Genomic DNA, 22,695 nt, shown 5'->3' with positions numbered 1-22,695 from the left:
CCAAACAATTAGAGCCAAAACCTTTCCTCTCTTTACAAGTTACTATGAGGCTCAGCTTTGTAACCAACCCTTTTAAATGTCTGCATGGTACCAATAACCATAATTTAAGACACCTTCAAGATTAGTTACCAAGCATGAAGAAGAGACTTGATCTTCAGCTACAAGAGGACTATTGGAACCTACAGAGTCCTGCTCATGAATCCTGTAAATTCAAATCATCTACCCATATCATGGTCTGAGTCACTGGCTCCCTTTTACTATCCCTTATCACCTAGTGAAATACATCTGCAACCTAAGTGCATTGTTTGACAGCAATATCTTAAACCCGAATAAATCAGCATTCTAACACCAAAGCGAAATACAAGAGGCCGCGCCACTCTTCCACCTACCTCAGAAAAATCCCTGCAGCACTTGCTGTGGCTGTTTCTGGCCTAGACTATTGCAATAGCTTCCACTTCGGCCTTTTAAAAAAAATCATTTGCAAAACTCAGGGAAGTCAGAATCAGTCAGCCCACCTACTATTTGGTCTGAAATTCCATGACTACATTACACCAGCACAGAAATTCTTCTTGTAGCTCCATGTCATAGATAGATTAAGCTTTAAAACCTTTTGCTCTGACAATACTTCATGCTCATCCACTGGATTTTCTATCCAACATATTCATCCCTCACTTTGTTTCCAGAAGCCCACGATCAACCAATCAATATGTATGTGTCATAAGAAATATGGCTGAAATCTATTCACAGTCAAGGCTACTCCATGTGGAAATATTTTCTGTTACATCTCAGACTTGAAAATTACTTTCTTACATTCAAAAAGTCTTAATGACATCTGGTTAATTTCATTCCACCCTTAAACTACCCATCTGCCACTGCTACCTAGCCAATTGTTCTTATTGGTCAGATGTCCAAGTTCAGTTATTTCCTCAATAGTCTAGGCTTCCAAGGATGCTGCTTAACAAATTTCTTGACATTTGGTTGATGGCTAGTATCATCAGACACTTTCCTTTCACTCGCTGGCTGTTTGCCTTCTACTCTCACTCGCTGGTTGTTTGCCTTCTAACCTCCAGATTTCATCTCACTCTCCCTCCTATACCCTAGGACTGGGCGATAAATTCCATTCCGCTTGCAGAATTTGAGTAATTTCGCGTTCCGCGGAGAACGCAGTATTGCCAAAAATTCCGTGATCTGCGGCTTCGCAAATTTTCTTGCTTGTTCGTGCTTTCAAAATGCGCGTTCACGAGATATTTCCCCCCGGACACGCAAACGGCATTTGCGAACAGGAGAAAAGCATCGTGAACAGGCGGAACAAGCAATTCTGCGTGTTCGCGGAACTCTGCATGCTCGCTTAGATTTTTTACCATTTCGCAGAGCTTTGCCTAGCGCGACTACACAAATTTCGTCCACCCCTATTATAACCCTAAACACACTTCTCTGAATTTATTGCATACAGGTTTCCAGCTCTTTACCAAACAACCAAACAGTATCAAATAAAATACAGAGGACAGAACTGCGCATCTTGCGCCGTCCCTAACTTAGCAGAACTCAGAGGACTCATTTTCCTAGGAGCCTATCTCACCTTTTACTCTAAGAATGTAAAGGACGGTTCTTGTGGGCTATTTTTCAGGAGTGTTCCTGCTCAAGATGCACGGCTTTTAGAAACACTCAGGCAAGAAGCTCTGGTAATAGGGTCTTAATTACTTGGAAGTTTGCCAGAGGGACTCAACTCCTTCTCCTCCCCTTCAGCCAAACATTTTTTCTGATTTTTATTTAAGTTTGCTGTTTTTATTTTACATCTATGGTCATGAAAATGAAAACACTTGAAGACTGGTCTGCTTTGCTGTGCTGATCGAGCCTTACACCTAAACTAGGAAGAAGCATGCAAACTTTCAGAAGCTGTGGACCATCCAAAAATGTTTTCGACAAAAGTTAAATTTCATGATCTGTTGTGGTAGGCTATTATACATTGCTAGCGTATTATTTTCATTGACCTGTTGCTCAATTAGCTTCGCTGAGTGATTCACCTCTTTCACTCCACTTTTTCATTCCGACACTGACAATGTGTCAGGGATGAAATGGAGTGCAAGTTTCATTGATCTCCAATTTGCCAAATCAGTGAAATCCAATCCAATGCTCAGTCTATGAACGTAAATTACTTCAAGTTACATTCAGAGTTTGCATTGTAAATCAAAAATCAAATGGACTATCAGATAGCAACTTTTATTTCTTTAATGTATACATATAAGGAAGAAGAGAGTGACCCCTTTTACCAGACCAGGGAAGTAGAGTGCTACTGACAGGTAGAAAATAAATGTCCCTTGGTGGAAGATTTATGCAAATACTAAATATAATCTAATGTAGGATCTCAAAGTACCCAGCACAATTATTTTTACCCCATATGTTAGATCATGGGAAGTTATACATACAACTATATCAGATGCAAGTTATATAATAAAATATATTTTTATTTAAAACCAACACATATTGCCATAGTAAAAACACTATAAAATTAATTGTACTCACATCAAAGTCAAAATTGCAATATCATTGGACATACATTTCATGAACAGAGACCCGAATACTGACAAAAACATTAATATTAAATTCATACGCAGTTGAGATTGTGTATCTTATTCAAAAGAAACCTAAAAAAACATACATTTCTATTTTGGTGTACCCATAAACAATCAACAGAGAGACATAAACAGACAATACATTTTTGTCATCTAGAGACACATCTGGACTGAAAAATACAAGAGCTAATCCTGGATACAATCTATTGTTCTTATCTACAGGATAAGCTAATTCCACGATTCTGTAGAGTAAAGCGTTGACGCATTTCGATGATTCTATTGATATTCCATCTTTATCAAGACAAATATAAGTCTCTCTTTAATGGCACTGTTTGGTGGCCCTGTTTGGTTGCCTTAGATTTCTGTCCTTATTTCATATTATTGACAACTCAGGGGCATATTATCAAGCATGTCGTTAACATTATGCTACTTTAGCGGCAGAAAACTGCAATGGGCTTGATAATACGCCGTAGAGAATTCCCATAGAAGCCCATGTTCACACCAGAACATGGGCTTCAATGGGAATTCACAAGGGTGTATTATCAAACCCATTATCCCTGCTTAAGTGGCTGTTTTCTGGCACTAAAGCGGCGATAATGTTAATGCTGTTTCATGATAATATGCCCCTCAATTCCCTTGATTTGCCAGGCATGTTATAGGCCCACGGTCCAGGGAGTCTGGAAAAATCAATGATTAAATCCTTGTACTCAAATTTATTACAAGTAGTCTTCCTTTCTGATGATTGACATTAAAATGTCCACAGTGTCCTTCCGCTGTAAAAACTGCATTTTTACGGAGGAATGACACAGTGGAGCCTCGCTGGTGGATTTTTTAAGAGCTTATTGATGAAAGACACTTTTTCAGATAGCCGTTTTTTCTGAATACTCTACAAAGAGAACTTTAAGCGTGTATGCAAAAGAGTAATATTATAGAGATTTTAAATCAAGGATTTTAATGTCAATCGTCAGAAAGGAAGACTACTTGCAATAAATTCGAATACAAGGATTTAATCATTTACTTTTCCAGACTCTCTGGACTATGGGCCTATAACATGCCCGGCAAATCAAGGGAACCGAGTTGTCAATAATATGAAATAAGGACAGAAATCTAATGGAAACAAAACAATGCCATCAAACAATGCCATTAAAGAGAGACTTATATATTGTCTTGATAAAGATGGGATATCAATAGAACCATCGAAACGCGTCAATGCTTTACTCAACACAATCTGTGGAATAGATAAGAACAATAGATTGTATCCAGGAAAGCTATTGTATTTTTCAGTCCGGATGTGTCTCTAGATGACAAAAATGTATTGTCTGTTTATGTCTCTCTGTTGATTGTTTATGGGTACACCAAAATAGAAATGTATGTTTTTTAGGTTTCTTTTGAATAAGATACACAATCTCAGCTGCATATGAATTTAGTATCAATGTTTTTGGCAGTATTCGGGTCTCTGTTTATGAAATGTATGTCCAATGATATTGTAATTTTGACTTTGATGTGAGTACAATTAATTTTATAGTGTTTTTACTATGGCAATATGTGTTGGTTTTAAATAAAAATATATTTTAATATATAAGTTACATCTGTTATAGTTGTATGTATAACTTCCCATGATCTAACATAGGGTCTAAAAATAATTATGCTGGGTACTTTGAGATCCTGCATTAGATTATATTTAGTATTTGCATAAATCTTCCACCAAGGGACATTTATTTTCTATCTTAATGTATACTCTAAATTCACTTGCTGTACAGATGTCCATTGAACACAGACCCCCTACTAAAGACCACCATTCACTATGATATCTCAAATATTAACATGTGCCAACAACCACCAATAAAGCATGGCCAATTCTTGCAGATTTAACAGTAACAGAATGTCAGCCACCTAACCGAGGACCTCAAAGAAGTGTGATGCATGTGAGCTCCAGCACTTCTGTAAATTCACATCTCACTCCTCATCAGGCACATGGCATTAATACTATAGGCCTTATTACCATTATGCTGGTCCTCAGGACCATTATACTCGTGGTGGGAGTCTGTTACCAACACACTGCGGATGCTCCTTCAGTATTCTGAGTGTGGCGGTTGGACTGCCAGGAGACAACCGGCTCCGCCGGGATCAAGGATCCCGTTAGGTCAGCTGTCTGAAATCAGCCTGAATATGCTGGCCGTGCCCCTGCTGGCACTGCCGAGCATTTTAAGTTTTGCCTTTTCCCCGCCCTTTTCACAGAGGTGATACTACCATGAAAAGAAAGGCAACTCAGGGGGGCCTAACAGGGCCCCCCTTCTGTATCTGGGCCGGTAGTGCATGCGGAGGTCCATGTTGTGCCCTACTGTAATTGCACCCTTATTCCTGCACGGTGTGGCATGCATGCCAAACCATACAGGAACGTGCTGTGAGCACTCTCACGGCAGGAGTCTGCATGTTTGGCTCTCCGACATCCCACATAGCACAGCCGGTCGGCCATGCTGACACTCGTAATCCAGCGGGCAGGCACACTACGGGCTTGGTGGTCCTCCTGTTGGTGCGGTGGTGGCGGGCCGACAGCATGACTGCCAAACTCATAATATGGCCCTATGTGTCTTATCTGCCCTACTCTCCATCACCACCTCACTTCACGTAAAAAGATGATCAGCCACATGATCATGATAACTTTCAGTTACTTCTAGGTTTCTAACCAACAGCACTCAGGAACTTTTTTAATTTGTCTAAACCAAAGCCTAAAGGGCCATCATGCTTAGATCTGTTGACTGAAAAAACAGGACTGGTTGAAAGGTGATCACGAAACGGCTGTATTAGGGGAGTATTCTGACGTGTTTTGAAATCTTTGAAATAGCATAATTAAAGAACTAGAAGATTTTTAGAAAGGGAGTCAGTGGAGATAAGCAAGTATTAATAAAACTGTAAGATAACCACTTCAAGGAAAATACTTACACAAGAAATATGAAGAAGAACCGCTCCCATTTTCCGTTCTTCTTTAGTGAATATATCTGTGGGGAATTCATTAATTGCTGAAAAAGACAAAAAACATTTTCAGAGTTTAGACAACAGCTGATACATCTTCAGCAACTCAATCACAATTAGGGCATCTTTATCAAAAATCTGCACCACTGCAAAGTCATGCAAAGTGGCACCAAGTGGCACAGTCGTTGTTTAAGTGTTTGTTCTTGGCTCAAACTATTTTTGCGCTGGGAAGATTGCCTCAAATAAGTCAAAATAGCACTTTGCGCAGCTATGAACTATTTTGCGTCAAGTGGGCATTCCATGGGTAGTACTTAAGCATTCTAATGAACCACCATTGGAATTTGACACAAACCCAGATCTACAAATTATCAGACTTAGATTGGCGTAAACAAATTCTGCCTCCTTGAGACAGGAACTAAACAGGAGAAAAGTATTTATTCCCCTAATATTTTCCACATTCCCCATTTACTGCACTGTACGGATGGATGTTGATTCATCAAAATGCTAGCAGGAAGAGGCACCACACAGCCTCATGTCAAGTGGGATATGTGAGCCCTGTCCTGATTACAGTTCAAGGGATGCTGCCGTCGAACACACAAAATAACTTGATACAAGGCCTGCCCTTGCCTTTGTCCCACTAGACAGATTGGAGGAAAACCCAGCGAAATTGGAAGAACTGGCTAGACCTAGTTAGGGAGTAGGACAAGGATTGCCTCCACATACAGACCTGCACTGAGTATAAAAATGGCACCTTCAGAACCTCCATCACAACACTCTTGGATCTGTGGAATATTCAGAAGAAGGACCAACTTCTGTGTGAAGAAGAAAGACTGGATCTTCTTGCCTTGAATCCATATTTCTTAGATGTGATTTTAAAGGTCAGTTGCCTGGCCTACTGTTAAATATACAGGGGCACAATACGCTTCTAAAGGCCTTCTTACAACTGCCTAGCCCACCAGCACCAATTGGACTTGCCTGAGTCCAGCTGTTGGCCTGTGCGGACTGAATCCTGAAACCCAACAGGTGTCTCTCCAGGTCCTGGACCCTTGACTGGTGTCATAGCGTACCCCTCCACTCTGCAAACTGCAGAATTTTAACTCCCAGTGAAAATAGAGACAGTTGGAGCTCTTTGTGAAGATAAAACAACTGGCCGAATCGCTCACCAACATGAAGATCCAACAACAATCTATTCTTTGTGCCAGCAACGACCACCTGTGTCTCCCACAAATGTGAAGCTCCTATGGCGATCTGCTCTTTGTGGCCACTACAATCTTCTTGCAGCCCCCTGCTAACAGGAAGCTTCGGCTTAGGCTTCTCGCATGGACTTGGACTTTGTGAGAAGGTACACTCTTTACTGAGATGAACCTGGTCCCTGTATCCGACCTGTGCTCCATCATTGTTGGCTTAACCTTGTGACAAACAGTCTCTATTTTTCTAAATTGGATTGGGTTTTTTCTTGTGTTGTGTTTTTCACTTCATTACTGTTTGTGTGCTGCATAAATATTTTAACCATTGCCACTAGGTTAAGGCTGATTGCTTTTGTTCCAAGCTACCAGAGGGTTACCCATAGGTTTATTTAGTACATTTTGTTGTTCCCCCTAACAAGGATTGTGTTTATTTTTTGACTGGGGCTCACACCCCTCTCAACTAATACCATAATAAAATGATAGAACAATTTCTTACAGAGGCGTTCCATAGGAGGTACTTAGGCATTCCTACGCTATAACCCATGGATTACTGATACTCATCAAGATCTAGTTTTGTGTACAAAAATACCACCTCCTATCTACTGAACTTAAACATGAATGTTAATTCACAATAATGCTAGGAGTAGCGAAATTACGAGTCTCACAAATGTTGAGTTTTTAATATTGTGATGCACAAATATTATGATGCAGGACTATCATTGACAAACATCAATTTTCTAAGGTAAGTAATATTGATGTCAAACACCTATTTCTTTTAAATATCGTTAAAATAAAATAGCTGTAAATAAAATTGTTTTTTAATTATCTTTATGTATTTTACTATTTGTTTTAATTGTATAGGTTATAAACTGTTTGTATAATTGTTTTTAAATATAGTTTGTAACTTTTTTGTTGTTTTTAAATTTTATTTAATTGTCAATTGTAATTTTTTGTGTTGTAGCAGGTTGTGGGGTTTGTAGGGGTACAGGGTGAGAAGTAAATTAATTGTAATTAATTAATAATTTAATTTAATTAATTTTAATTATGTATAATTGATATATTTTAGGTCCAGGTTGTTGGGTTTTTAGGGGTATAGGGTGGGAAGTTCATTAAGAAACAATTTATTGATAACTAATTATTAATTTATCATTAGTTAATTGATAATTATGTAAATTGTGAAATGATCATATTTGTTAAGTTATATTTTCGGTGTGATTTTTTAGTTTGTAGTGAAATACGCTGGGAAGTTAATAAAGTTATAGTTAATGATGAATTAATTATTAATTTTAAGTGAAATCTTTAATATATTTATACTTTTGTAAAGTAATTCATAATTAATTTTTTATTTTATAAGTGTGTTTTCGTTGTGTTTGTTGGAGCATAGTGTGAGAAGTTTTTTTTAAATAATAATAAATTATAAATTATGTATTAATTTATTAAACATTGTTTTATTTGTTACTTAATATGGAAAATGGGTTATCCGTTTTTTTATTTCAATCACGTTTAGCTGCTAACTTTGTGGGAATAGAGTGTGGCATTTTAAGTAAATTAATAATATTTGTTTGAATTCATAATGATTATGAGTTTTTTCATAATTATGTAATTTGTTTAATGATTGTTAAAATTGGTATATAATCTCTATATTTCAAATATCATATTTTTGGTTATTTAATATGCTATTTGTTTGAAGTGAACTACTCTCTCCCTAGTGTTGCACATACTAGAGTGGGAATAGTACATTTTACCTGTTCGGAGTCCAACGCTTTCTACTGTTGCACTGAATGAAGTGGGAAAAGTAAATTTTACCCCTCCTGAGTCCAAAGCTTTCCCTACTGTTGCATAGATTGGTGTGAGGGTAGTTTTTTTTATTCTTCCTAGAGTTTAATTGTTGTGTTCATATATATTATTATTATGTGCTTCTGCATTTAATTTTGTATTTTTTTCCATCTATAAATTTATGTCATTTTGAAGATATTTTTAGTAAAATGTATTTCTATCTACTTTTTATGTATAAGTAAATTGGCACCATTCTACATTTTCTTTGCAGTCTATCAGATAATTTGTTATTTTGTTTGTATGAGTATGCAAATATATATATATATATATAAATATATATATATATATATTTTTATATATATATATATATATATATATATATATTGCGCTCTTTACTATCCCAGGATCCCGGGAAAGAAACGACAGCACTCGGGGGTATACTGCTCACACGGTAGTTTTATTGACTACAAGTACGCCACAGATATATATATATATATCGTCGCTCGTTTTCCTTCTTACTTTTCAAAGAAAAACAGCACTCGCGGGAGGAGGATCCAAAAGCTTTTATTTCCGACCCTCAGAGCACCAGACGCGTTTCGGCTACTGCCTTTGTCAGTGGTACACTGACGCGCCATTTTTTTTCATTTTTTTCATTTAAATACCCAACATGTGATGATAACATATAGAGATAGAAATGGGACTTCTTTCCCAAACATATTCACCATATTGGAACTGTTATCTCCCAGTATACATCATTCCGGTCTTCTGCGGCTTGTGTATCCGACTTCGGTCTTGGTTTGGGAGCGCGTGTGTTCGCCTCTCTTCTAGATGCGCGATGTCGCGTCTTTGTTTACACTGGAGCGGGAGGTTGACAGGGGTTGGAGAGACGCGCGTGTGTCGCGCGTCCCTCCTATCGGCTGGCTGCAGTGGCGCATGCGCGTCAGCGTTTGTTTTGGACTGCCGAAGCGCATTCCTGTGGCGTTTGACATCTTCTCAGGCATTCGAGGAATTTGGAGACTCTGGTTTGCCGTGCCCGCATTTTTGCCTGCCGCTTGAGCCCTGTGACGCCCCAGTTTATCTTCCAAACTGCTGGGGTTGTAAAATTAACGCATAGGCTCTGCCTAGAGTGGTTCCATTGTGTTTTGGTGCAAGCCCTCCCTCCACTTCGATTGTTGGTATCCTGCGTGTCAGGTCTGTTGTCTTGCTTGCATTAGGGGTTCCACTCCCCCAACTTTGGCTTTGGCCTTTAAATAATTTGGACTTCGTTCATTTTTTAATCCAAGTTGGGCACTGCTGTTCCATATTAGGAAATGGCTGATTATTATGATGAGGAGGGGTACGACTACTATGATGAGGGGGAACCCTTTGCTTCCATGGATGACTTCATGGGTCAAGCTTTGTTTCAGGCGATTGCGCCTTTGAAGAAACACTTGTCTGACTATGCTGCCCAGCAGGGATGGCTTCCTCCTTGCACTGGACGCAGTGGGAAGTCGCCCAAAAATCCACATCGCTCAGACTTTGTTAAGTTGGCGAAGTCTATGTCTTCAGCGCCGAGAGCTAAGAAGCGCTCTGCTCCTCCTCGTGACTCTCCTTCTTCGTCTACAGATGATGGTTCATCTTCCTCATCCTCTTCTGAACCGGCAAAGCCTCCTCCTTCCAAAAAATCTAGAAAGGAGCACTTCGTGGATGCCCCTGCTGTTCCTCAAGTATTGACTTTTGATCCAACGGATATTGTGCATCCAAATTCTTCTTCTTGGTTGCCCTCTCCTGAGGTTGCCGATTATGTTCAGGAGCATATCCGCACCCCTTTTGAGAAGGAGGTGCGAGCACGTTTACGATCTGAGTGCCCTCGTCCTGATCTATCTAACAAGTTGGCCCTCACTCCTGAGGTGGATCCAACTATGATTACTTACATGAAGAAATATGCCAAGGACCCTACTAAGGGTTTGGATCGTTCTTGGCGCTCGTGTCAGGACAAACTTTTGGATCTTTTGGGACCACTCACTAAAATCCTGGATCTTGCCTATCGAGCCAAGGAATCCGGTGCTTTGATTGACCCGGACGAGTTGGTTGGGTGGTCCCAACGCGCCGTTTGCATTCTTGGCAATGCAAATTGCGCTCTTTCCTCGGAACGACGCCGTTCTATCCTCATGAAACTGGACCCCAGGTTGACCGATCTGGCTTCCTCTGAATCAGGCACACAGGCTCAAGGCTTACTTTTCGGGGCTCCCTTCCTCAAGGAATTGACAAAGTTTGTTTCCACCTTCAGTGGGCTGGACAAGGCCCAAGCCAATCTCCGTCGAGCTTTTCGTCCACTTTTTGGAAGGGCCGGACGAAGGGGGCGTTCGTCCGGCCGTGGAGCTGAGCAGGCCTCGCAGCGAGGCAATAAGTCCCAGCGTGGAAACCAGACCTATTCCAGCAACAAATCCTCTTTCTATCCTTCCAAAAAGGGTAGAGGCTATTACGGAAAAGGTGGTTACACCAGTAACCAGGGAGGACGTCCAGATTCCGCCTCAGGTGAGCTTGATTCTCGCTTTAGATGTGCTTTTGGGGGGCAGACTACAATTTTTCCTCCACAATTGGCAATTGATCTCCAAAGATGCCTGGGTGCTGGAAACGGTGCAGGGATTCAAGATCGAGTTTTACTCTCGCCCTCTCCAGCATCTTCGGCCACGCCCTCTTGTTTTTTCCCTACTAGATCAAGAGGTTATCTCCGCAGAGATCGCCTCTCTTCTGTCAAAAGGGGCCATTGCGCCCACGACTCCTCATCCCAGAGGTTTCGTCAGCAATGTTTTTCTGGTTCAGAAAAAAGGGGGAGGGTCTCGTTTGGTCCTCAATTTAAAGGATTTCAACGGCGGGGTAGTCTACCGCCATTTCAAAATGGAGAGCATTCATCTTTTGCGAGACTTGCTGCAAGAAGGCGACTGGATGGTGCGGTTAGATCTCAAAGACGCTTATCTCTCAGTGCCAATATTTGCCCCTCATTGTCCCTATCTTCAATTTCAATGGATGGGGACCTGGTACGAGTACAAGGTTCTTCCGTTCGGTCTTTCTTCGGCTCCGTGGTGCTTCACGAAGCTTCTCCGTCCTGTGATGGAACCTCTGAGGTCTCGCGGGGTTCGTCTGATTGTTTATTTGGACGATGTCCTTCTTTTGGCGCAGTGTCCCATCCTTCTTCGTTCCCATTTGCAATGGTCCGTCGATCTGTTACAATCTTTGGGTTTCCTGGTGAATCCTCAAAAATCCGACTTTATTCCATCTCAGTCGATGGATTTCCTGGGCTTTCGGATAGACTCTGTCTCTTGCCAACTCCTTCTTCCCGGACAGAAAATCAGGGCTATCAAGAGGGATTTGCGTCTCCTTCTTGCCAAACAGACTGTTTCCTTGCGATCGGTGGCCCGCGTTGTGGGTCTTCTATCCTCCTCCATTCAGGCGATTTTTCCGGGTCCTTTGCATTATCGGGCGCTTCAGCGCCCCAAGATCCGGCATCTGCAGAAGGGTCTGCGATATTCAGATCTTGTTCCCCTATCGGAGGATGCTCGCTCAGAGATGTTGTGGTGGCTGGACCACATGGAATCCTGGAACGGCCGGGCGTTGTTCGGGAGGAGTCCCGATGTGGTGATCGAGTCCGATGCCAGCCTTTGGGGTTGGGGAGCCCGTTGCGGTTCCGTGTTGACGGGGGGTGGTTGGTCGCAGGAGGAGCTGTCCTTACATATCAATTGTCTGGAACTTCTAGCGGGTTCCTTTGCTATTCGTTGCCTTTCCCCTCAACAAACGAATTGCTGCATTCTTCTCAGGATGGACAACATTTCGGCAGTTCGTTATGTGAACAAACTGGGGGGGACCAAGTCCAAGATTCTTTCGGAGATTGCGAAGGATGTTTGGCACCTGTGTCTGCAACGCAAGATCACAGTTGTTGCAGAATACCTGCCGGGTTCTTGCAATCTGATTGCGGACTGGAATTCTCGTCACCTTCGCGACTTCAGCGATTGGAGGCTTCATCCTCGGGTCTTTCGCCACTTGATTCGCATCTGGGGGACTTGTCAGTTGGACCTGTTCGCGTCTCGTCTGAACGCCCAGCTTCCCCAATTCTTCAGCTGGCGCCCGGATCCGGAAGCCCTAGCGACGGATGCTTTTCTCCAGCCTTGGCCTCCGTCTCTGTGCTCTGCATTTCCCCCTTTCATGATGATTCCCCAGGTTCTTGCCCGGGTACGTCAATTCTCGTCGGAACTCATTCTGATCACCCCTCTTTGGAGGGCCCAAGCATGGTTTCCAGTTCTTCTGGAGATGAGTTGCTCGACGCCGTTCCTCCTTCCACCCCTGTGGAACCTTTTGTTGGACCCTCTGCACAATCCTCACCCTCTGGTTTTGTCAGATCAACTACGGTTGGTGGCTTGGAGGATTTCGGGGGACGCTGGCAAGTCCCAGGGCTATCGGGAGAATCTTCCCGATTTATCAATGAAGCTTGGGCTCCCAACACACGCAAGTGTTATGCGTCCAGTTGGAAACGCTGGTGTCCTTGGTGCGCACAACGGTCGGTGGATCCCGTTTCTGCGGATATCGCTCTGATTAGTAATTTTCTGGCTTCTTTAGCCTCTTCGGGGCTGGCTTATAGAACTGTAACAATTTTCGTTCTGCCATTTCGGCAGGTCATATTCCAATTGATGGCAAACCTGCAGGAGAACATCCCTTGATTTCTAAATTGCTTAAAGGCATTCGGATGGTAAAACCTCCATGTCCTAAGTACGTTGCCTTATGGGATGTGTCTGTGGTTTTGAAGTTTCTATCGTCTTGGCCCTCTAATTCGCTCTTGACCCGTAAACAGCTCTCTGCGAAACTGACTATGCTTCTATGTTTGCTATCATGCAAACGAGTTTCCGATGTGTGAGCTTTGGATCTTGCCGGTCGCACTTTTTCACCGGAGGGTGTCACTTTTGTTATTTGTAGACGGACGAAGTGTAATACCTCCTCTGTGTCTTATCCCTCATTCCCCCACAATCCTCAATTGTGGGTGGTCCAGTGTCTCAAGGATTACGAGGTAAGCACTGCATCTTTGCGCCATGATTTACAAGGGCAACTTCTTATTGCTTTACAGAAGCCTTTCAAGCCTGTGACTCCTGCTACTCTGGCACGTTGGGTTCGTTGGCTCATGCAGGAGGCGGGCATTGATGTTAGCCTGTTTGGTGCACACTCCGCTAGAGGTGCTATGGCTTCGAAGGCTTTTTCACTGGGTGCTAGCCTTCATGACCTCATGAAGGCTGCGGATTGGTCATCTGAGTCTGTGTTCAAGACCTTTTATTTTAAACCAATTGTTGATGTTGCTTCTGTTGTGGTGGCTGAGCTTTAAACAAGCATAATCGGAGCCTCCGTCCTGCCATAGAATTAAAAATGTGCTAACATTCGTGCCAAGAATTTTCAATTCTATTAAGGACAGGAGGCGAGGATTATCCCACCCTTGTTATTCTATATGTGTATGCATTACTTTACTGTTCTGCTCTGACTTACATATGTCTATTTGAACTGTTATACAATGTTTCCCGCCCTCTCTTGATTTTTTGCCTTGTTCAGTTTGGGTGTCGGTATTACGACTTTGTTTCACGTTTCAGGTTCCGACCTCAAGTGAACTCTGGCTCCGGCGTCTGCGACTGCTGCTGTGGCTCGTCCCTCTGGTCCTTGGATTTGCCTGTTTGATTGCCTTGTGGATGTCCTGCGGCCGGATGTTCTTCATGGATCCTTGGTTTTTCCTTCTACGTTTTTGACTTTATGACTTACCTGTATTGACAAAGAAAGAGGAAGTTATGACCTCTGTGACCCTATTTATACTATAAGAGTACTCATGGGTATTGTAGTTTTTTTCTTTACTGTATACTGATTGGCTGCTGTTTCTCTCAGTAAAGAAATAGAGAAAGCATAATCCTCGCCTCCTGTCCTTAATAGAATTGAAAATTCTTGGCACGAATGTTAGCAAATTTGTAATTATCATAAACACTCGCTCTGTCAGAGAAAGAATGTCCAGACGCTCGTGGATATTTCAAAATAAGCCAATTTAATGACAATCCGGACGCATTTCGGCATTACGCCTTGCTCACGGGCAATAACGTTTTTCACATTTCTCCATATTTAAATACAAACGTAAACAGTGAAGAGGTGAACACATAAAACACCACGTGATTGTGAAAAAAGTATCGGCCATCTTGTAATACAGTCTCTATTTCGGCCATCTTTGTCCAGTCATTTATGTATTGCCATAATAACATCAATCATAAAAATATAATATTAAATACGATCATTACATGAATCCCGCTCAAGTGGGCTTACTCACTTGCAGATTTACAAATATTAGACATGATTCAGATTGTAAATTTGATTTACAAGGATACTCCATAATTACACTATACAATTTGCCGTAATAGCATTATTTTAGCGAAGCTAGAGTTGCAATCCACTGGTGTAGAGCTGCCGTGTCCACCGAGGAGGACTGGATTAAGAGCATGACTATACGTAATTATGCAGCAGACACCTATGAACTGTACAACCGCAGACATTGAAACCGAAAGCCATATGGGGCTTCTTGATAAAGTTGGCACTAAAGCACCTGAGCAAGACTGCACTCACTGACAACAGCACAGCTTCTCCAATACCGACCCAGCTCTCTACTGATTTCACTGCATGACGAGTGGTGGGGCAGAATCATCCAGAGTATTTAGAGATGGTTTGCAGGAAGGTACCATGGGTATCGGGATTGTGGGACCAGATCATGAGAACCAAAAACCGGGCCACTTTGTAAAAACAGAAGAAGGACTACAATTTTACATCAACAGAGAGGAGCAGAAAGACAGCACTCATCAACTTAGGAACACAATAAAGGGAATAAGAAAATTCATCAAATTTAATTTTTAAGACCAGCATCATACCTGCAAACTAAATTGCTTACTTATAACAGCTGCTAACTAGCACAGCTTTCGAACACCTCACAAAGTGCTATTCACTGTTTTCAGTCGAGCCCCTCTAAAAACTGGGACATGAACCAAATTTGCAGGAAATCTGCTGGGACAGCTGGTGTAAAACCATGGCTGTTCTTGCAAATCTGGGACACTTTGTCCTCCTATATAGGGATGGGTGAAGGAAATGATATACAGGGCAAAAGTCGGGGGTACATGCAGGTATTTCAGGGGGTGGAGGCTTCCCACCCTGCCGAGAAGTTGGACTCCACAGAAGTACGTTTAACTTGTCCCGGTGCCATTTTCAGACACAGGGACATGTTCAGCAGCCCCTGTATGTTGCCTGCTTTCCATTCCCAACAGCAATGTGCAGGCAGTAAATGGGCTATTTTTCACCTCCAGCTGGGGTGAAGTTAAAGGCTGAAATTAAGGGGCCATAAAGCCTCCTTTTGTTTGAATATGCTGACTGGAGCTGGCCATGAACCTCACACTTAAAAGTAAATGCAACATAGGGGGAACTTTGTTCAGTCCCAGTGTATAAGTGCATGTACTGTAAGAATGTCAAATGTGTTGGTCTGTTCCAGAATTAACACAAATAACAATTTCAATAGCACTGTTTAATTTCTTTTATAGCGCTACACATCCTACTGCAGGGTGTCAGAGTTCCTTAAAAACATACACATTATACATTGATAATAAATCATGTAAGCGTGTAAATCAATGTACAAGATGAGTGGCATGGGACAGGGTTACAAGGTGTTGGAGTCACATGTCCATATCTCACTGTATATTAGAAGGATTACAATGTATGGACTGCAGGTAACAAAAGGATCTGTATTATAAGCAGTAACCTACTTACCTATCTACATAAAATAAATATCTGTCATCTGCATGTTACATGATGTGCTTAGCAGGAGACACATTAACCTTCTACAATACTTTGATTCAAATCTTGGATTTCACAGAAAGATCTCTCCCACAAATGCGTTAACCTCCAGAGTTATCTCACCATTACTACTATTCCCTGTGATTTACTGAGCACTTGTAGAGCAGATGCCTTAATCCAATCAAATACTTTAAAATGGAAACTTTGTAACCAATTAAGGAGAACAGATCTACTGCTATGCTTCTGTTTGTTGACTATATCTTTGTGGCTGGGTTTACATTTTTTTTATTAGTTGAGGCCCACATTTTGCGTCAGGATTGCACCACTTTTTGGGCACAACCCCAACGCAAAATCTAATTTGTTAAATCTCATAATGCACGTAAATGTACTCATGATATACCTGATAAACATATGTCTGAGGTCCTAATATCTGATGTCACGTCTTGTTATCTCACTTCCTATGATATCACGTGCAACGTCATGTGTCATGACATTGAGCACTGTGATGGCACGCCTCATGTTTTCACTTGCATACCACCTAACTTGGTTAGTCCCACCACTAATTTGTTTAGGACTTGCGCCCTGATTATTTATACAGGTTAAGTATCTCACATTGACTTTCATGTGGATGGTTTTTTATAACGCCTACAGTGTAAGTGACCTTTTGCAGAAGCAAGCAGAAAGCGACAAGTGGCGCTCCATTGAGGTGACAGGTTGGGCTGCCAATCCATTACATAACTTAGTCAGACACGCGGGGGAGAATGTCGAGTCTGTGAACTTTTTCTTGCAATTGTAGTTTAATGGAGCATGAAATAACTTTTCTCTCAAACAGAGAACTGTGTTACAAATACTGAAAGGAAATGGTGTATTAGTTATGGTGGCAACATATTGCCTGATTGAAGCGCGAGCTGTGGTGAATGGAGCACTTTGTGTTACAGTTATGATTTCATAAACAAAACTACTGTTTTGTTATACTCAACTCAATAAGTAGACAATACTTTAAATAAATGTTAGCTTTAAATATGCAACACATTTTGAACTGTAATTTACAAACTCTTCGATATTAAGAGTCATGCAGTCACTTTACAATGAATAAGTGCCCTCACAAATAGGGAACAGGGTTACAAATGCTGAAAAGAAGAAATGTATTTATTTACTGTGGCAACATATTATCTGTATAAAATGCGCACTGGGGTGAACGGAGTACATCATGTCACTAATGGAAGGCTCTATTGAACTATACTAATGTACTGTTTTATTACACTGTATTCAATACCTGAAGCATGTGTCAAAGAAATGTTACCTTTCTATAGCATCACATTTCGAAATGTGATTTTTGACTCACAAGGCTTCTATTTGAACTCACCATTTTATAGCAGTGCTGCTTATTTCAATGGCGTTCCCTCCACTGTTTCTGAGATTTTAAGTGTGCCTAGGTTTCACTTTAACACTTTAGAGTGCGGTGGAAGACCAGTCGAAGTCCTTTGCGATACCCCTTTAGTGCAGAGGATGTTATAAGGCCGTCCACCTAGGAAGGTGTGGGGGCTTGGCCTCATGTGGACACCTATGGGGGATGACGTGGGATCGTTTCCGCATCAGCTCTCACCCCTCCCCTAACCATCTTGTGCAACATGTCACAGATTCTCCATCTGTGTGAAACATGTCACAGATTCCATCAGATGGTGCATGAGGAGCAAGTGAATGTATATCCGCACATGTCTAGTGAGATAGCTCCCACCAGCCGCTTCCTCTTTGTTTCAGGGAGGTGTCTTTGGCTATGCCATGCCTCTATCAAACCGATCCCTGCTTGTGAATCAAGGACCCACTAATATTTGCAAGTTTGGATCCCACCAGATACCAGGAATGTCTTGTTATTTGGAATGGTTGCCCCACCCAGGCATAGGTTGACACCCCTCAACCCCCTATCCTGGCTGGTAGGGTGCTATCGGGTCTGAGGAGGGAGCAATTACAAACCCCCCACACCTCACACAGGCATCGAGAAAAGTGGCTGCTATTGTTCCTGGCGCTACCCAGGCACCACAACTATAGGGGCATAGGCACTCCTTGGAGGGAGTGGAGTGGGGTGGGGTCGAAAATAATGTTTGAGATGTTTCCTTACAAATTGATCACCCCCTCCTCAATCATCCCCCCCCCCCCCCCACCACCACTGGGAGGGGAACTTACAGGACCATTTTCTGCGTTTCTGTTCCTGCCAAAGGGGCTTTTCAGACACCCCCTCCCCAGACAGCAGTGTTTGCCCATTTCAGCCACTGATTAGTTACTGTTCCATTCTCCTTTTACTTCCACCCAGCACAGGATAAACTTTGGGGAAGTATATGAGGCCACTTCAGCTGCTGATCAGTTATTCAGTCATTCACATTATGCTATGACCATGGTATGGCAATGGAGACTGCGGTGGGAGCAAAATGCGAATGGTTAAATCAATTATATGTGACTGATGTGGGTCCACCTACTGCCCCATGAAACATTCTGTGCTGGTGGAAGTAAAATGTGAAAGCCACAATAACTGAACCACGGAGTAAGCGGCCTGGGACTCTGCCCTATGCTGTGGTTGAAGGAAGCACAGTGTGAATGGTGAATAAATGATCAGTGGCTGAAGTGAGCTTGCCCATTGCCCCATGATGTATTATGTGGTGAGTGGAAGCAAAATGTGAATGGTACAATAGCTGATCAGGGGCTAAGGTGGGATGACACACTAACATACATTATGGAGGGCAGAAGCAAACTTTGAATGGATAAATAACAGATCAGTAGCTGAAGTGGACTCACGCTACCCCGTGCTATATGCTGTGCTGGGTGGAAGTGTGAGTAAAAGGTGAATGGCACAATAACTAATCAATGGCTGATGTGGGCTCACTCATTTCCCCAAGCTGAATGTTGAGGTGGGTGGAAATAAAATATTAGTGGCACAGTTACGGATTAGTGACTGTCACCTTGCCCTATGCTGTAATGGATGGAAATAGAGTGTCACATTGTGCCTGACTGGGGGTGAGTGTTTGATTTGCTCAAACGCTCCGTCCATCATCCCCTTTTGTATCGCTTTGTTCGCCCTAAGTTGGCAGGGTATGCTCAGAGGTGAGTCCCTTGCTCACTTGGCCACTGGATTCAAGATAGCCTGGCTGATGAGGATTATGAATCCGAAACCGGTCCCAGGATGCTTGTTTCCGGTCCAGGGAAGACATGGCTTGGCAGTTCGGGCTGGACTGTTCCCATGAGGCACAGGGTCAGACTGATTTGCATATGGCCATGTCTGAACTGGGGTGGCTGAGTGGGCTAAAGAATGGTGATGGATTAAACCCAGATCAGTTGACTGGGGGTGAGTGTTTGATTTGCTCAAACTCTCCGTCCATCATCCCCTTTTGTATCGCTTTGTTCGCCCTAAATTGGCAGGGTATGCTCAGACGTGAGTCCCTTGCTCACTTGGCCACTGGATTCAAGATAGCCTGGCTGATGAGGATTATGAATCCGAAACCGGTCCCAGGATGCTTGTTTCCGGTCCAGGGAAGACATGGCTTGGCAGTTCGGGCTGGACTGTTCCCATGAGGCACAGGGTCAGACTGATTTGCATATGGCCATGTCTGAACTGGGGTGGCTGAGTGGGCTAAAGAATGGTGATGGATTAAACCCAGATCAGTTGACTGGGGGTGAGTGTTTGATTTGCTCAAACGCTCCGTCCATCATCCCCTTTTGTATCGCTTTGTTCGCCCTAAGTTGGCAGGGTATGCTCAGACGTGAGTCCCTTGCTCACTTGGCCACTGGATTCAAGACAGCCTGGCTGATGAGGATTATGAATCCGAAACTGGTCCCAGGATGCTTGTTTCCGGTCCAGGGAAGACATGGCTTGGCAGTTCAGGCTGGACTGTTCCCATGAAGCACAGGGTCAGACTGATTTGCATATGGCCATGTCTGAACTGGGGTGGCTGAGTGGGCTAAAGAATGGTGATGGATTAAACCCAGATCAGTTGACTGGGGGCTAGTATTTGATTTGCTCAAACGCTCCGTCCATCATCCCCTTTTGTATCGTTTTACTTGATTGTGAGTCACCCACGTTCTACTCTTTCACAAGGAGCATGTCACACAAAGAAGTTTTTGCTTGATCAGGGACAAATTTGGCATAATGTGCCTTTGCCATATTGGGTGTGGTGCAACTTAAACACATTGTGTTTTCTTTTCTTTTTTAGAGACTTTTTTTTACAGTGTTGATCAGATAATAATTTTTTCACTTTTTTGACTGGCGTTATTGTGATTGGACTTTATTACACTCTCAATCTCATAGCATTGCATTCCATTCTTTCAGTTCATAGCACGCACACCAGATTCATTGCTACGCATACATCTGTTTTCTACATAGGCCAAAATGTTTTAGCTAGAAAACACAGATGGATTCTCATTAGATGACTTCTTCTGAAGCCCAAACTCAAGTAATGGAGGAGAGATCCTAAGCAAGGTCTGTAACCGAGACAGCATCTCAGCGAGAAGGAAAGGAAGCAGATTCTGGGCAAGATTTTTCAGTCAGAGTTCCAACTGACTTGTCTTTCAGTGATTCTGAGGACCATGATCATGACAGTTGTGATGTCTCTTTACAAATACAATTTGTGCAGTGGTGAGTGAGTGACAGGGTACGTGAATCCAGGGAGCAAGCAAGAACCACTCCCAGCCCAGGCAGAGTTTGCTGAGATTTATACTTGTGTAAAGAATATAGCAGTTGATGTGTCCTTGATCTTGTACAAAGGACGGTTGCTGCCCAGGCATCATGATGTACATGGATATGTATACAGCTTTTAGAGTATATAGAGGGAAGAACTTCACAACAAATGCTGCAGGGTGCCCTTCCACATCAGGCGTTAGTGAGAAGATTGTATGGGAGCTTTCCTAATCTATGTTTTTGAAATATTATAACCTTTACATAGATAACTTCAATATAGGAGCCAAGCTGTTTAGTGAACTGCACAAAGCTGGCACTGAGGCTTGTTTGTAAGAAGGTCCAAAAAGGGAAGAGCAGTGCACAGCAATGAACTGTACACTGTCAAATTTTTAGACAGGCGGGAAGTATATGTTCTCACTACACTTCGAAATGAGAGAACTTCTCCAGTCACAGTTTGTGGTCAGCTGGCAGAAGTCCGAAAGCACATCTGTATAAAAGTCAAGTCAAGTCAATCCATCTTTATTCACCATTTTACCATAAAAGCATATCAAAAACATTCCAACAACAAACAGTAACAATTGTTACAATGATCATTAGATTATTATATTAATAAAACAATATATTTAGTATCATCTGTATACTCGATTACAGCAGATACACTGTGGGGTGAATAGAAATGACCAGATTCTTCAGACATATAATGTTAGGTGTAAAAACCCGCACAGGGTATAATAAGTTGGCTATTCGTCTGTTTTTACCTGGCAACATTTAATGTGAATGTTGCCTATCAGCAGACCCCACGAGAAGATTGATATCCTTCCTTGACTTTCAAGTTGCTGTTTTCGAAAGCCATACTGATGTAGTAGCAGTACTCTCTATTTCGTCTATGTGGAAGGCATTGCAAGGCTGCAGGATTGGCACTTTGCAGACCGCATTCCCGCAGCACAGCAAAAGAGCCGCCGATGTCACAGATGCAAAGTTTGTGATTCGCAAGGAAAGGGGCAAGAAAGTTGAGATTATGGAAAGTCAGTATTTCTGTCTCAAGTATTCATCTCAGCCTTGTCGGAGTTTTCCAAGTTCCTTTAATTTATACCACACAAAAGTGACATTCTGGGAAACTCAATGAAATAGAGGATACCTTGCAAGAGTTAATTTCTCCCCCAAATGGCTGATCATGGATGCATACCTTCTATGGGCCATTAACTGAGTAGCTGTAGACCTTTTGAAATTCCTCCATCTAATTTGGAAAGAAGGACTGTAATCCAAGGCTTGTTCTTTCTAAATTAGATTTGAGCCGTTATGTCTTTACTGACTCCAGTAAAGAGGCACACATTGGTCTTGCTTTTGGCTGCTTACCACATTCATCCTCTGTTAAAACATGGTAGATGTATGACTATCATATTACGAGTATACTACAGTCAATGCATTGTACATAATGATGTGCATGAAATGCGCCATGTTTTGACTTAGTACCCAACTAATCAAAGCCTAAAGCCCTTAGTTTTTCTAGAAGTGCTCTTTAGGGAACTTAGTAGAGTCAGGTCTAGCATCTTTTAGCCCAGATTTAAAGGTAGTGTTGATGAAAAAAATGTTGGCTGCTGCTGTGTCTCCATTCATGTCTGGAAATAAAAATCACAAGACCTGATTTGGGAGTGTGACTGGAGTACTTTTTGAAGTCTGACTCTAGAACTTT

The 22,695-nt window shown here is 42.3% G+C and overlaps 1 protein-coding gene across 1 annotated transcript in view; it reads right to left on the bottom strand.

Moving 5' to 3' along the window:
- Nucleotides 1–22,695, bottom strand: part of LOC144781303 (sodium/potassium/calcium exchanger 4-like) — a 492,418-nt gene that overhangs the window by 441,394 nt on the left and 28,329 nt on the right. The window contains exon 2 of the mRNA XM_078660074.1: nucleotides 5,517–5,593. Within this exon, the coding sequence (XP_078516200.1) occupies nucleotides 5,517–5,593 (77 nt within the window). The remainder of the gene's footprint in view (nucleotides 1–5,516; nucleotides 5,594–22,695) is intronic.

Source organism: Lissotriton helveticus, chromosome 9 (genome assembly GCF_964261635.1).
Source record: "Lissotriton helveticus chromosome 9, aLisHel1.1, whole genome shotgun sequence".
Lineage (NCBI taxonomy): Eukaryota > Metazoa > Chordata > Amphibia > Caudata > Salamandridae > Lissotriton > Lissotriton helveticus.
The sequence above is the reverse complement of the archived record's forward strand: the minus strand, read 5'-3'. Positions and strand labels throughout refer to the sequence as shown.